Genomic DNA, 14,702 nt, shown 5'->3' with positions numbered 1-14,702 from the left:
ACTTATGTTTATCTATTATGGTCTATTTATTTCTTATATCGTTCTTATCTCTTGTCTCGTCTTATATTATTCTAGTCATTTTATGTTTGTTCTTATCTTTTCGATGATGTCAAGATGGGGAAAGAACGTCTATGGTAAGCATCTACCTAAGCTTGCTCCTTGTCAAGACCGATTGTCTCTTAAAATCCTTTTTAAGTTTCGGTTTTGTGTTAATCGTCTTGATCTTACGTTGATCTTTATTATCAAGATGACGGTATTATATTGAGGGGGAACTTTATACTTAGTCACAAATTTTAGGAGACTTGCCATCATAAAAAAAGGCGAATTTGTTGAACCATATAGAATATATGTTTATGTTTTGATGATGTCAAGCGTGCTTTACTTTTTATATACTCATTGCGCGTAATCGTTTGTTTAGTCCCTTCAGATTAGACTTACTATTTGTCAAGCTTAGAAAATTGTGATGAAAGTATACAAGACTATGTTATGATCAAGCCCTCAATTACGAGTCAAGATTGTGGAAGAGATATTCAAGCATTATGAGAAGACGAAGCTCGTCTAAAGATTAATCAAGCTTGGATGATGAATTAGCCTATACTCGAAGATCTCCTAAGAAGATTAGAATAGTATAGTTGATTATCTCGTAATGGTAACATAAGAATGAATTTCTTATACTGATAAAGTTATAGCTTGACAGCTATAACATTACTTGTGAAAGAGTTCAATGTTATAGCTCTTCTACTATAACATTGAGATACTTAGTTTATATTACACGACTTAAGATGTTTTCGAAATTGTTTTTGGAAAATGTTTTTGTTTCTTTTAAATGTTCTAGCAAAATTATTTAATTAATTAGGAAGCCCATATTCATATAGAGTGTGGTTTTATTTTAAGCCTATGGTTAGTAATTATGTTGGATCAACTTATGAGTTGAGCCATATTACTAATTAGGGTTTTAACAAAGCATACTCTTAAACCCTAAAATCTGACCTAACTTCAAGCTAGGGTTTTCACGAAAAACGAGGCATATGGGCCGTGTTTATTCCATGTAAACCTAAGTGATAAAAGCTATTGTTGTTAAGATTTTATTCTCTTAACATATCTTTTACGTTTTAGCTTGATTTGATAATTTATGATAAATATATTTCTGTTATGAAAAATCTTATCATATCTTAAGATTTATGGAAAAGATAATAGAGGAATAATTTATATTTTATCTTTTGGAATATTCGATATTATCTCTTAGGGTTTTAAAGAAAGAAATAATAAAGATATGATTTGTTTACATATCTATATTTCGGCCCCTAGGGTTTTTGAGAAAACCGTGTGCCTTGCTTCCTAATCTACTATACATACTTTACACTTTGCAACATTTAAAAGTAAGACCTTGAAGCATAAATTGATTTTATTTTTAAGAGCAAAAACCGTGTGTTCCAAAACAAAGAAAACCGTTTTGCTATTTTCGAAAAAGGTCGTGTGTTTATAAACTTGTACATTCGTTCTTTAGTTATCGTTATAAGATAATAGTGCTGAATTGATTCCTTACTCGTTCATTAACGTGAACTTTTAGTAGAATTATTAAATGCTTTCTTATTAGCGTAAGTTAGTCACTCGAGTATTTGATGGTACTCACTTGAGTTACAACTAGGGTTAGTTGTACGAGTTGGGTTAGTAAATTTGTAATCCGTAGAAAGGTACTAAATTTATTAATCGAGAATAGTGGACTTAGGTTTCGATTTGTGAAACTGAACCACTTCAAAAACCGTGTGTCTTTCTCTTTCGTTCGTTTGTTTATTTCGATCTTATTCGCTAATTAGTTAATTAGTTAAAGTTTAATCAATAAATTTTAAATAATTAATTATACATATACAATCGAAAAAGTAGGTATAAGTTTTAATCCTCAATTCACCCCCCCCCCCCCTCTTGAGTATTTCGGATCGATAGACTCTTCAGTTTTGAATTGGGTTATCCTCTCCTTCTCTAGCAAAAGGGTTGACAAACTCAATGTTATTTGGTTGAATGTCCACAATCTCACCAATACCTACAACTCTTGAAGTACCTTGATGTGACTCTTATTTGCGCATATTTAGTCCCCTAATTGAACCTATTTTGCATACTAATATAGCATTTCATGACCATTTTATCCTTCAATTCCTTCCTATTTTGCTTTCCTATTGCATTGTTTATGTCTTGTTGGAAAGAAGATAATGAGGCGGAATTCCCGTCTTCCGTGCAAACTTGGAAGCTTGTTGACGATCTTGGATGGACTAGTATGAAGAGGAGGCAAGAATGATGACCAAGTATGTAGGAATAAATAGTATATAGAAGGATCATAGGCTAAAAAGCAAGGATGATGAGAAGAAAGCCACTACAAGAAGAAATTGCTCGTAACCCAAACCAAGAGTTGCTTGTTTGGCCCTGAAAGTATGCTAGATGAAACGACATCGAAAAATCAAGTATTCTAGACTTTTGAATCACTCCAATTGGACTCCGGATGAGGAAATGACGTCCGTTTTACAATCCGAGCTCAAATAGACAAGATGTCCACCAAGACGAGCGTCTCCAGACTCAAGACGCTCGTCCCCAGACCCAAGACGAGTGTCTCCCCTCCAAGACGAGCATTTTCTCCCCTCATAATGCGAGCGTCTCCTCCATGATCCGCTCGGATCACGAGACAGGACCTCCGGCCAAGACTCCAGACGCGCGGGACGAGCATATTGTGGCGGGACTAGCAACGTGATATGCGCATCTCCCTTCGAGACTTGCATTTCCCTACTCAACACTTAGCAATGCTATTTACTAATTTACCCTTGCTTAACCTAATAATGTACTACTATATATACTCCATTTGTAATAATCAATAAAAAAAAAGCCCTCTTAGTAGGAAGTTCTCTTAGATTAGATTAGAATAGATTAATCCCAATTATTCAAGAAAATTACGTATTAATCTTTCCTTAATCATTGTTCAAGTTTATTATTATTGGGTAATTGAAGATTATTGGGTTATTAATGGAGAATTGACAACTCTTCATCAATCAATTAAGTTCTCTTCTTTTATTCTTTGCTTTATTATTTGGAATCATCTTCATAGGTATAATTCTCTTTTACCCTTGTTTAATTATTGTTAATCACATCATTTATTCATCATGTTTTGCTTTGTTAGTATGATTGACAACCTTATTAACATGTTAAACTTGATCATGAGTGAGTAGTTTCTTTAGCTAGGGTTAATGGGTAATTAGGGAAAATCAACATGGGGAGTAGTTTCTTTACCCTCTTCTTTGTTCCGTCTATCACATAAAAGCTCTTATATCTTCTCAAAAAAAATTCAAATTTATGGATGCCTTTTAGAACCGTCTCAAGGAGTGGACGAATGAATTTACAAATCTTGAGAAACATGACATGGGTGCTTTTAATCTTGGATCGATCTTGATTCTCAAATTAGTGAAAGTTGTGAAGCCTTTCGTGGATGCTTGTCTTGAATATTGGGACCCTAATTTTCACGTGTTTGCCTTTCCTGGAGGCGATATTCGTCCTTTCCCTGAAGAAATAGCTGCTATTGGAGGATGGGACCCAGAAAATGCACCGGTTGTACCCCTTAGCTCTGAAGGATATAAGAATAAATTTAGGGACTTGCTTGGATTGACCAAGGCTGAGGTAGACCGTCTTGTGACCTCAGAAGGTGTCCGCATGTTTGACTTTATCGATCGATTTATAAATAGGGAGGACCCTTCTATTTCTTATGTTGCGAGATGCAGGGCCTTCGGGTTTTATCTACTTCATTGCTACGTCCATCGAGGGTATGCTGATGATGACATGAGAGGTGATCCCCGTTTTTTGAGCCTAGTGGAACCAATGGAGCTGCACAAGAGCTCAGCATGCCTTTGTTTAGGGGAGACCATTCTTGGATTGGATAACAGAAAGGCCAACCGCGAGCTTCCTTATTTGGGAAGTCCCGTCATTCTGCAGGTAAGAACCTACTTTTCTTTTTTCATTTATTTTTTTTTTTTTTCGTGTTGAAACATGGGCATTAGTTCCCGTCTTCATTTGAAGGTATGGCTGATGGAACGGCTGCGGTTGATCGAGCCCCTAGTTAACGTGCCAGGATACCATGCTCGATCACTTGCAATGAGAACTAGGCTCTATATGGTGGACTTCACTCGGGTATGGAACTAGTGGGAAAATAAGCTGAAGAGTCAAGGTGATCCCTTGATTCCATGGATTGTGTTGTGGTGGCATCTCAAGTCAGTCACTGGAGTTTCATCTTTGGAATCGACACGGTCAGTTTGCATCCCTGGCTTGGAATTTATGATTTGCATTTTCTCGGAGAGATTGATGAGGCAAGTGGGCCTGCAGCAGAAAATTCCAAAGTTGGACACCGTCCCTCAAACTGCATTGGCACATACTTCGGAGTCTTGTCGAGAGTGGGCAATTAGGTGGGCTCAGAGGAACATGTGGTTCATACCAGTTCTTATTGGCTCTTTATGGGTATCTAGCTCACACATGCAATGGGGAAAAGCTGGTACTCCCGAAGAACGTGAGAAGTTGAGGAAACATGAGCCTGTGGATTACAAGATCCGTGAAGTAGCAAAGGAGAATCAAAAGTATTTTACAGAAGAGGAAGAAGAAGCCGGATTCTTAGTTGCTCGTCCGTTGAAGAAACTGAGAGCTGCTCCTGTTGTAGAGATGGTGATGGATTGAAATGGTAAGGCTAGACCGCGAGAGACACCTTTGGTGATTAGGTCGGAGATAGCACAAGAGCGCCCGGCTCGTGGTCGAGATAAGAGGTATGATAAGGGTGACAAAGGCAAAGGGAAAATGGAAGAATAGCCTTAGTCATTTATTATAATATTATTTATTATTAATTTGTAATAAACGGCGGGGTTTTTAAAATCCTATCCTAGCATTTATTTCAGCATTTTATTTCATATGTATTTGGCGTATTATTATTATTTATGGAACAATGAATTAAAGATTAACTAGTTAAGAAACTATTATGATTTTCTTTTATTATTCTTGTCGAATTTCAAATGCAAATGCCCTTCTATTTACATTTAAAAAAAATAATGGGTTGTATCCTGTGAAGGATTGCCTACGTATTCATTAGAAAAAATGAAATCAAACCCTGTGCGTAGTGAGAGTAAATGTAAAAGTATAAGTGTTCAAAGAAAGAGCTTGTAATGAACTTTAGAAAAACAAGCATATGCTTTTTACTTACTCCTAAAGGGAGTACAATTCAATTTATTTGATGATATGATGATGTCGAAATGTCAAAACGCAAGAGCATAGTGACATAAGCTTTAGCTAGCCAAGGGCCGGTTTTATTTCATGTCGCATGAGCGGCACGTGGGTTACACGAGGCGCGTTTTCTGTCCTATGCTAAGGGTAGTATCATTTATATTGGTCGAGGTTGGTGGGGCTAGAATATTCATTTCCATCTAGGTCTGTAATCCTAACCGCACCCCCCGAGAGTATGGAGTTGACTAAGAAAGGTCCAGCCCAGTTAGGCTTAAACTTTCCTCGTAGATCGACAGGTAGGAGAGTTCTGACTGATTTGAGCACTAAACCTCCTTCTTTGATGTTCCTGGGCTTAACCCGTTTATTAAAGGCTCGTTTGATACGTGCCCGATATGTTTGCACACTATGTAATGCGCGCAACCTTCGTTCATCCAAGAGGATGAGTTCTTCGTACCGATTTCTAGTCCATTCAGCTTCTGGGATTTGACTTTCAAGCAAGATGCGTAGGGACGGGATTTCTAATTCAACTGGTTGCACAACTTCTATGCCATAGGTTAAAAAGAAAGGAGTGGCCCCTGTGGGCGTCCTAACTGATGTGCGATAACCCCATAGCGCAAAAGGTATTTTGCTAGGCCAACCACGATAATTGCCGAACATTTTCTTGAGGATCATGACGACATTTTCTTAGCTGCCTCCACCACGCCGTTAGTTTGAGGTCTATAAGGCGAGGAGTGATGGTGTTTGATTTTGTATTTGGCTAGCAATTGCTCGGTCTCAGCCTGGAAATGTGATCTATTGTCACTGATGATTTCATGTGGGCAACCATATAGACAGATGATATTGGTTTCTATGAACTTTGCCACTTTTTTGGCGGTGAGACTAGTGTAAGATGCTGCTTCGAACAATTTAGTAAAATAGTCGATAGCTACCAAAATGAAACAGTGACCTCTTGTTCCAGCTGGCGTGATCTTCCCAATGATGTCGATTTCCCAAGCAGAAAATAGCCAAGGAGATGTCATAGTGTAAAGCATTGAGGGAGGAACATGTTGCACGTTCCTGAAGATCAGGCAATTATGGCAGTGTCTGACATATTTAATACAATCTAACTCCATTGTCGTCAAGTAATATCCCAGACGCGTGATTTTCTTTGCCATCATGGGTCCACTCATGTGAGGACCACACTCTCCATCGTGAACTTCTTCCATCACCTTCTATGCCTGTGATTGATCAAGGCAACACAAGACAACACCAAGTGGTGTTCTTTTGTTTAATTCTCCTTGCATGAGGAGGTATTGAGAGGCTAGTAGGCGTATGGCGCTTTGTCCCCTCTTATCCATATCTGGTGGGTATGTACCATTGAGTTTGATGTTTAGAATGGCTTGGAACCAGGTTCTTCTGGGCTTTCTTTTTCATCTGTAAGGTGGTATACATAGGCTGGTTTTGACTGTCGTTCTATGCATAAAGGCATTTTGACCATGTTGTCTGGCATATTGATCAAGGCTGCAAGTTTCGCAAGAGCGTCTGCAAATTGATTCTCTTCACGAGGTAGGTGTAGATAAGTGACCTGATCGAAGAATTGGGCGACTTGATCTATCCTAGCCTGATAGGGTGCTAGATTTTCACTTCGAATTTTCCAAGAACCTGTAACTTGGTTAATTATCAAGGAGGAGTCTCCGTGAACTCGAAGATTCATAATGCCTAAACTTACTACTGCTTGTAGACCGATGAGACAAGCTTCATATTCAGCTGCATTATTTGTCACCTCGAAGTCGAGTTTGACATAAAGTGGTGTATGCTCGCCTTCAGGAGAAATGATCAACACTCCTATTCCGAATCCTCTTAAATTCGATGCCCCATCAAAATAAAGATCCCAAGAGTCTACAATAGTCTGTAGGATATCCTCGTCTGGAAATGACCACATGTCTATTGCTTGGGTATCGTTGATAGGATTATCTGCGAAAAACTCAGCAGCGGCGCGCCCTTTTATGACTTTCGGAGGTACGTACTTAAGATCGAACTCTGAGAGCATTAAGGTCCACCTTGCCAAACGTCCGTTGAGAACGGGTTTCTCAAAGAGGTATTTGACGGGATCCATTTTAGAATACACCTTGACCAAATAGCTAAGCATGTAGTAGCATAGCTTCATTGTCGCCCACACAAGAGCGAGGCATGTCTTTTCGAGAGGCGTGTACTTACACTTGTATTCTAGGAACTTCTTACTAAGGTAGTAGATAGCTCTTTCTTCTTTTCCAACAGTCTGTGCGAGCATAGCCCCCATGGTTATTTCGGTGACTGTGAGATATAATCCCAAGAGGTTGATCTCGTTGAGGAGGCATTAGCACTGGTGATTTAGCCAATATCTCCTTAATTCTGTCAAATGCCTTTTGGCAGTCGTCATCCCATATGGTATGATTTGTTTTCTTGAGCTTTTTGAAAATAGGTTCGCTGATCATAGTGAGTTTCGATATGAATTGGCTTATATACTGTACCTTGCCCAGAAATCCTCTAGCCTCCTTCTCTGTTTGGGGTTGTAGCATTTCGATTAAAGCTTTGATCTTGGATGGATCGATTTCTATTCCCTTCTGGTTGACGACATATCCCAGAAGCTTGCCTGACGTTACTCCAAATGCACATTTCAGAGGGTAGAGCCTCATGTTATACTTTCGCAGTCTAAGGAAGAATTTGCGAAGGTTGTCGATGTGCCCCTTCCTATCTTTGGATTTGACAATCATATCATCCACGTACATGTTGGAGTTAGTGTCCTCCACAATAGTGCGTTTACTTAATAAATCTAATTAAAGGAATTTCATCAGGATATTTATTTCATAATCCTCGTTAGTTTATAAACGTAAATCGATAACGGTTGGCTGACTAGAGTTTGACGTTATTGTCGTGTGACGGCGGTGATCAACTGACCCCTTTCGGTCACACCTAAAGGTACAAACCCCAATTGACAACTAATTAATTGTATGAGATACAATTTATTTAGTCCCTTGATTTATTAACTAAAAGGTTAGTCGATCCTTTTTAGAGAGATTTCGAGTTACGAACTTGAGGCGCAACAGTTATTATTTAATTATGCGATAATTGAATAATAAATTTTATGAGACGGGTTTTAGTTAATTAATTGTTAATTCACTAAAATTGTACTAATTGATTAATGTGATTAATATTAGTACGTATATAATATGTGTAGCGGTACACGTATATTTACGGAGTGTTTTTGACAAAATTAATCGGGAAGCATTTAAACATGAATCGATGTTTGAATAAAATTACACGTATTTGTGCGAAAAATATATGAACCAAAATGGACCCGTAAATGGGTCATGGAAATCGTGTAAATGGGATTGTGTGTTGCTTTAGACACAATCATTCCACTTACACATTTTCACTTCCCATAATACTTTTGTTCTTTTCAAAACTATGCTCCATTGGGCATATTAAAATAAGACAAAAATAACACTCCACTCCCTCTCACCAAAATCGGTCACCCCCTCTTATACACTCTATGATTATGTTCATTTTTACACACTTGAACATTTGCATGTGATAGAAATTATAAGAAAATTTCATCTCTCTAAAAATAATAAAAACACTTACTAATTGTTAGTAATTAAAATAACTATTCACTAAGTTTGTTAGTAATATTTACATATTTTTTTTTTTTTATAAAATGTAGGCTTTCATTAAATCAATAAGAAGGTCGTGACCATACACCGTGTTAAGACGACCCATTTTGGAGCCAGACTAAACACACAAAAACAACACAAAGAAAAAAAGGAACCAGCAAGGACCAAGGCACAAAAGCCCAGCACACCCACCGACATACACACATTTTACCCTATTTCGTTCTAACAACAAAAACAGGAGAGAGAGGACAACGGCGACCTCTCAAGCTCCGCACAACGAATAAATCCATTGATCCTGCACTTTCTTCCTCCTTGTCACAACTTTAGCTAGCCAAATCTTCAAATCTTTGATGATTCCATTAGCCACTGTTTCAGGTCTGGTGATGTTAGCCTCATGTTTACTTCGATTTCTCTGGTGCCAGATGGAATACATTGTAGCATTGATGATTTCATTGATAGTATCCTTCTTGTCCTGAGATCCAGGGATGTTAATCCTCCATTCAGTCACATCGTCCCGTGGTAAGCTAAGACCCATCCAATGTTCAACTCTTCTAATGATTCTTTGACTATATTCACAGGAGAAGAAAAGATTCTCCAAGGATTCGTTCCCATCTCCACAGATAAGGCAGGTAGTGTCAATGTCCACCCCAAAGCTTTTCAGGTTTTCATTTGTGTTCAAACCTTTATGGAAATAAATCCATGCAAGGAAACTGTGTTTGGGAATAGTCATTTGATTCCAGACCAGGGATGCCCAAGAGACTGGGTCATTTTTATGTCGTAAAAACTCATACCCCTTGGCAATAGTATAAGCTTTACCAGGGATGTTGTCCCATTTCTTTTGTAAATAGGGGCAATAAGAAGATCCCTCATTTTGCAAACTTTTCTCCAGTACCAGCTGGTGTCTTGGGTCGGGACATAAATTTTCCAGTCTTGAGCTTTAAGATAAGTGTGACTAACCCACTTAACCCAAAGGTGGTCAGCTTTTGCATAGAGCCACCACAAGAGTTTACCCAGAGCAGCCTTATTCCAGACTAGATCATCTTTAAGACCCAGACCCCCTTCAGACTTAGGCTTACAGACTTTGGACCACCCCACAAAAGGAGTCCTCATGTAATCAGTGGACCCATCCGAGAGGAAATTTCTGCATATGGCTTCTATTCGTGCTATGACCCCACTTGGCAAAATGAACATTTGAGCCCAGTAATTGTGATAAGTTTTCAACACAGACTTTATTAGGACTAGTCTACCAGCGTAAGATAGCTTCCTGGTGCCAAGTCTCCTGATTTTATTCATGAGTTTCTCAATAATAGGTGCACAGTCTTGAGCAGTCAATCTAGTAGTTTTGATGGGGACTCCCAAGTATCTAAAAGGGAGAGTCCCTTCTACACACCCAGAAACCTGAAGAATATCATGCTTGATTTCTTCTTTGACCCCATTAAAATACACATTAGACTTACCCTTACTCATCTTCAGACCTGAAGCAATAGAAAAAGTAGAATATGTCCTGAGGATTACCATGATGGATTGCACATCTCCTTTGCAAAAGAGGAGGAGATCATCTGCAAACATCAAATGAGTGAGTCTCAAAGGCTTACACAGTGGATGATAATGAAAAATCATTGTCTCTGTGGTAAAGGCTAGTGGCCTGGTTAGGTACTCCATGCAAACCGTGAAAAGCAGGGGAGAGAGGGGGTCACCCTGTCTAAGCCCTCTCTTCCCTTCAAAAAAACCAAAGCTATCTCTATTCAAACTCAAAGTATATGTAGCTGTTGTGACACATTGCATCACCCATCCAATAAAAGTCCTTGGAAATTTAAGAGCAATGAGCATTTGATTAAGGAAACTCCACTCCACTGTGTCATAAGCCTTCTGAAGGTCTAGCTTGAACAAGCATCTTGGGGATACATTTCCCATAGAGTACAGCCTGATAATGTCCTGGCAAATCAGGATATTTTTCATAATACTCCTCCCCTGTATGAAGCCCCCTCGATTTTGTGAAACCACCTCAGGTAAAATTAGAGCCAATCTGTTACAGAGAACTTTAGAAATGCATTTATAAATTACATTACAACAGGCAATAGGCCTAAATTGAGGAACTGTGGAGGGCCTATCTACCTTTGGGATCAGGGTCACCATTGTGGTATTAACTTGCTTAAGGAGTTGGCCAGTTCTATAAAAATCCCGGACTGCTTCAGTAACATCTGAACCACCTATGTCCCATGCATCCTTATAAAACTTACTTGAATAACCATCTGGTCCTGGTGCCTTATCATTGGGAATCTAATGGAAAATATTTTTAATTTCCTCTTTGGTGACTGGATCAAGAAGTCTATGTCCTTGAGAAACATCACAAACTTTCCCCCTCCTCACTATATGCACATTCACAGGAGTAACATCACTCTGAGATCCCAGGAGGGATTGATAATACTCAAGGAAGGCCTGTTGAATACCTAACTTGGATATGTGTAGGACTACCTTGGAGTCCTTGATCTCATGAATAGCATTCTGTTGTCTCCTAGCTTTAATTACCCCATAAAAATAAGAACTATTTAAGCCCCCCTCAGTGATCCAATGTGCCTTGGCCTTCTGCCTAAGATACTCCATGTTAGCTTTCTGAGTTTGGCTAACTTTCTTGTTTGTCTCATACTCAAGCTGCAACAAAGTCAGATCTCCTGGGCATGCTTGTAACTGATTTTGTATATGAGTAAGGCTAGTCATAGCTTGCTCAGCTGCATTCTCTATATCTGAGAAATGAGACCTGTTTAACTCTTTGAACTTTGGCTTGAGTCTCTTCAAACGAGTAACAAGTTTGAACATTCTGGTTCCCTTAATTCTTTGCCCCCATACCTGAGCAACAATACTCTGGAACAAAGGGGAAATGCTCCACATATTAAAGTATTTGAAAGGACGATTGCTCTGCCCATCTTGGTGTCCCCCATCAACTATAAAAGGTATGTGATCATAAGTACCCTTAGGTAAGAAATTGGCACACAAATGAGGGAATGTATCAGTCCATTCACAATTGATCAAGAATCTATCTAGTCTGCTATAAATTCTAGACTCAGGTTCTTGCTTATTATTCCAGGTATAGAAAGCCCCTTGAGCTTGACTGTCAATTAAATGGCAGGTGTCCAAGCAATCCTGAAAAGGATCAGACTCTGCACTACTCACTAAACCCCCAATATTTCGTTAGCATTTAAAACACAGTTGAAATCACCCCCAACTGCCCAAGGTCCACTCATAGACCTAGCTATACGACTCAAATTACTCCACAGAGACTCTCTTTCACTGATCCCATTGTAGGCATAGACAATAGTATAGTGAAACTGTTTATTACCTATCTTATCCAAGACACACATATGAATATATTGAGCATCATACTCAAGGATATGTATGTCAACCCAGTGAGGCTTCCAAAGAACAATAATTCTACCCTCTGGATGTTTATTATTATTAGAAGTAAGACTCCAATCCTGAAAAACCCTATACATAGTTTTATTCTTATTGCTAGCTTTTATTTTTGTTTCCAAAAGACCAAAAACTGCTACTTTATTCTTATGAAGGAAACTATTCACAAACTTCTGCTTCTCCTCCCTATTCAACCCCCTAACATTCCAGAAACCAAGCTTAATCATGGAGGTAAATTAGGAGGTTCATTACCATTATGCACACTACCTTCCTTAGGAGAGCTCTGTCCACTCAAGACCTCTTTATAAGTAGGAGAACCTTGTATGGATAAGATGACATCAATACCCTGTCTAGGGAGTCTGATAGGGGATATGGACCCATTACTGATCTGAATAGGTTTATTCAATGGAGTACTGGTATCTTGTGCTGGGTTGTCAGATGCAATTGGTGCCTGAATTTCCTTCACTTGAACTGGCCTCCAAACCTTCTGTATTTTCTTAACCTTTTTGTGTAAACCCTTCCTGCAATTGTTTTGCTCATGCCCTAATTGTTTGCATTTGTTACAGGTACTAGGTTTCCACTCGTATTCCACAGTTATCTTGATTTTATTCTGCTTTTCATCCATAAAGGTAATATTTGATGGAAATATTTGATCAACTTTCAATTCTACCATGAGTCTAGCAAACCCTAACCTGGTTTTACTCTCTGTGGCAGCATCACTTTTCACATATTTGCCAACCAGATTAGCAATTTTGGGAAGACTTTGACCCCAGAATTTCAAAGGTAAGCCTTTAAGCCTAATCCATGCTGGGACACATTTGATTTCCTCTTTTTCTAAATCAATGTCAGGCTGCCAGGGCCTTATGATTAATGGTTTATTGTCAAACAAGAAGTATCCACTTCCTAAGACTGCCTGCTGCATTTTAGCTGTTTGGAATCGTGCCAAAAAAACTCTATTAGGTAGGAACGATATTTTGTCAATTGAATACTTACCTCATATCCTTTTCAGGAAACCCTCAAGGATCTGCCATGGAGGATTGCCCCCCACAACAAAACCATACACTGCCTGCTTCCATTAGGTAATCTCCTCTTGTACATCTTCCTCTGTCAATTGAAGTAATTCCTCTGGTTCCTCATCTATCATTTGTATAATCTTTTTGCCATGTCTCTGAAACCATTCTCCTTCATCATCTATTAAATTATCTTTTTCAGATTCAGAGTCCTTCTCAGATGCAGAGTCCTCAACGTCCTCCACCAGGATTTCCTCCGTGGAGAAAGGAGCAATCCCCTCAATTTCATTAATACTTTTAGTTTTCTGTCCTTCCTCCACGTTTGGCCTGCCAATAACTTTCTATTTTTCCAACTGTAATGGTGAAAATGTATTAGTATTCCTACTTTTGTTTGGACTAGAATGTTTAGCAACAGTAGATCTTGTTGATTTCCTAACCATTGTGAAAAACAATCAAGAAATCAATCAGAATTAAGAATTTGCAAAACCTAGAGATGACTGCTTTTTCTCCTTTCTCTCTCTAGGTTAAACATTCTCTCTAACCTTTTAATAATATTTACATATTATCAAGGGTTATATTTGACAAATATCTTGTTAATATTTGTTAGATTGTTGGGTGTTTTGTTCTTGGGTGCTTCTTGAAGGAGACTTTCTCTTTGGAGGTTTGTATTAGGAGGATCATCCACCTTTAATTAGCACAAAAACAATCTAGATAGGTGACCTAGATTTTGCCCATTTTTACCATCAAATCAATGTAAGGAAATTGTATTTCCTTAATCTTTATTTAATATGGTTTTATATTTGCATGCATGTTACATAGATCACTAAAATAACAAATTATGAGATAATTTGATTTTAATTAGAGAGTCTAATTTTGATCTATGATCTTTCAAGTGGTATAAGAGCTAGGCTTGTAATTTGCATGTTGATTTTTAACATATTAAACAAATTATGAGATAATTTGGAAAAATCAAAAATTGTGTTAGAAGAGGTTTTAGCACGAAAATTTTTGGGCATGCATACCTACTGATCTTAAAAGGTTTGTGGTAAAATTTTGTGACTTGTGAAGTTATTTTGCTATTTTTAATGATTTTTGTAGAAAACGAGTCAAAAATGCCGTATTTTGGTTAAGAGTTAACTAAAAATAGTTAAAGTTGATTCGGGTCATGAAAATTTTAAATTATTTCATATATATTTTCTACAGATTGTATGTAAAATTTCGAAGGTTGGTTTGAAGTTTTGCATGTTTATTGATTTTATGAGATAAAAGTCGATAAAAGTGAAATAAATTAATCATAAATTTGAAACGGATGTTTCTGCCCTTGATAAATTTATGTACATTCGAAAATATGATTTAAAAGTTAAAAGTGAAATTTAAAAATGTGATTTCACCTTGTTTTGATGTTTATTTGTTT

At 38.0% G+C, this 14,702-nt stretch overlaps 2 protein-coding genes across 2 annotated transcripts; both read right to left on the bottom strand.

The window, feature by feature from the left end:
- Window positions 1-11,150: 11,150 nt before the first annotated feature.
- LOC141618079 (uncharacterized) lies at window positions 11,151-12,505 on the bottom strand. Its single transcript, XM_074435198.1, has 2 exons — window positions 12,139-12,505; window positions 11,151-12,040 (listed from the first exon to the last, which is right to left on the bottom strand). The coding sequence occupies exons 1-2, from the start codon at window positions 12,503-12,505 to the stop codon at window positions 11,151-11,153; spliced, it is 1,257 nt and encodes a 418-aa protein (XP_074291299.1).
- Window positions 12,502-13,200, bottom strand: LOC141618078 (uncharacterized). Its single transcript, XM_074435197.1, has one exon. The coding sequence runs from the start codon at window positions 13,198-13,200 to the stop codon at window positions 12,502-12,504; it is 699 nt and encodes a 232-aa protein (XP_074291298.1).
- Between the last annotated feature and the right edge of the window lie 1,502 nt (window positions 13,201-14,702).

Source organism: Silene latifolia, chromosome X (genome assembly GCF_048544455.1).
Source record: "Silene latifolia isolate original U9 population chromosome X, ASM4854445v1, whole genome shotgun sequence".
Lineage (NCBI taxonomy): Eukaryota > Viridiplantae > Streptophyta > Magnoliopsida > Caryophyllales > Caryophyllaceae > Silene > Silene latifolia.
Note: the sequence above shows the minus strand (reverse complement) of the source record. Positions and strands in the feature narration are given on the sequence as shown.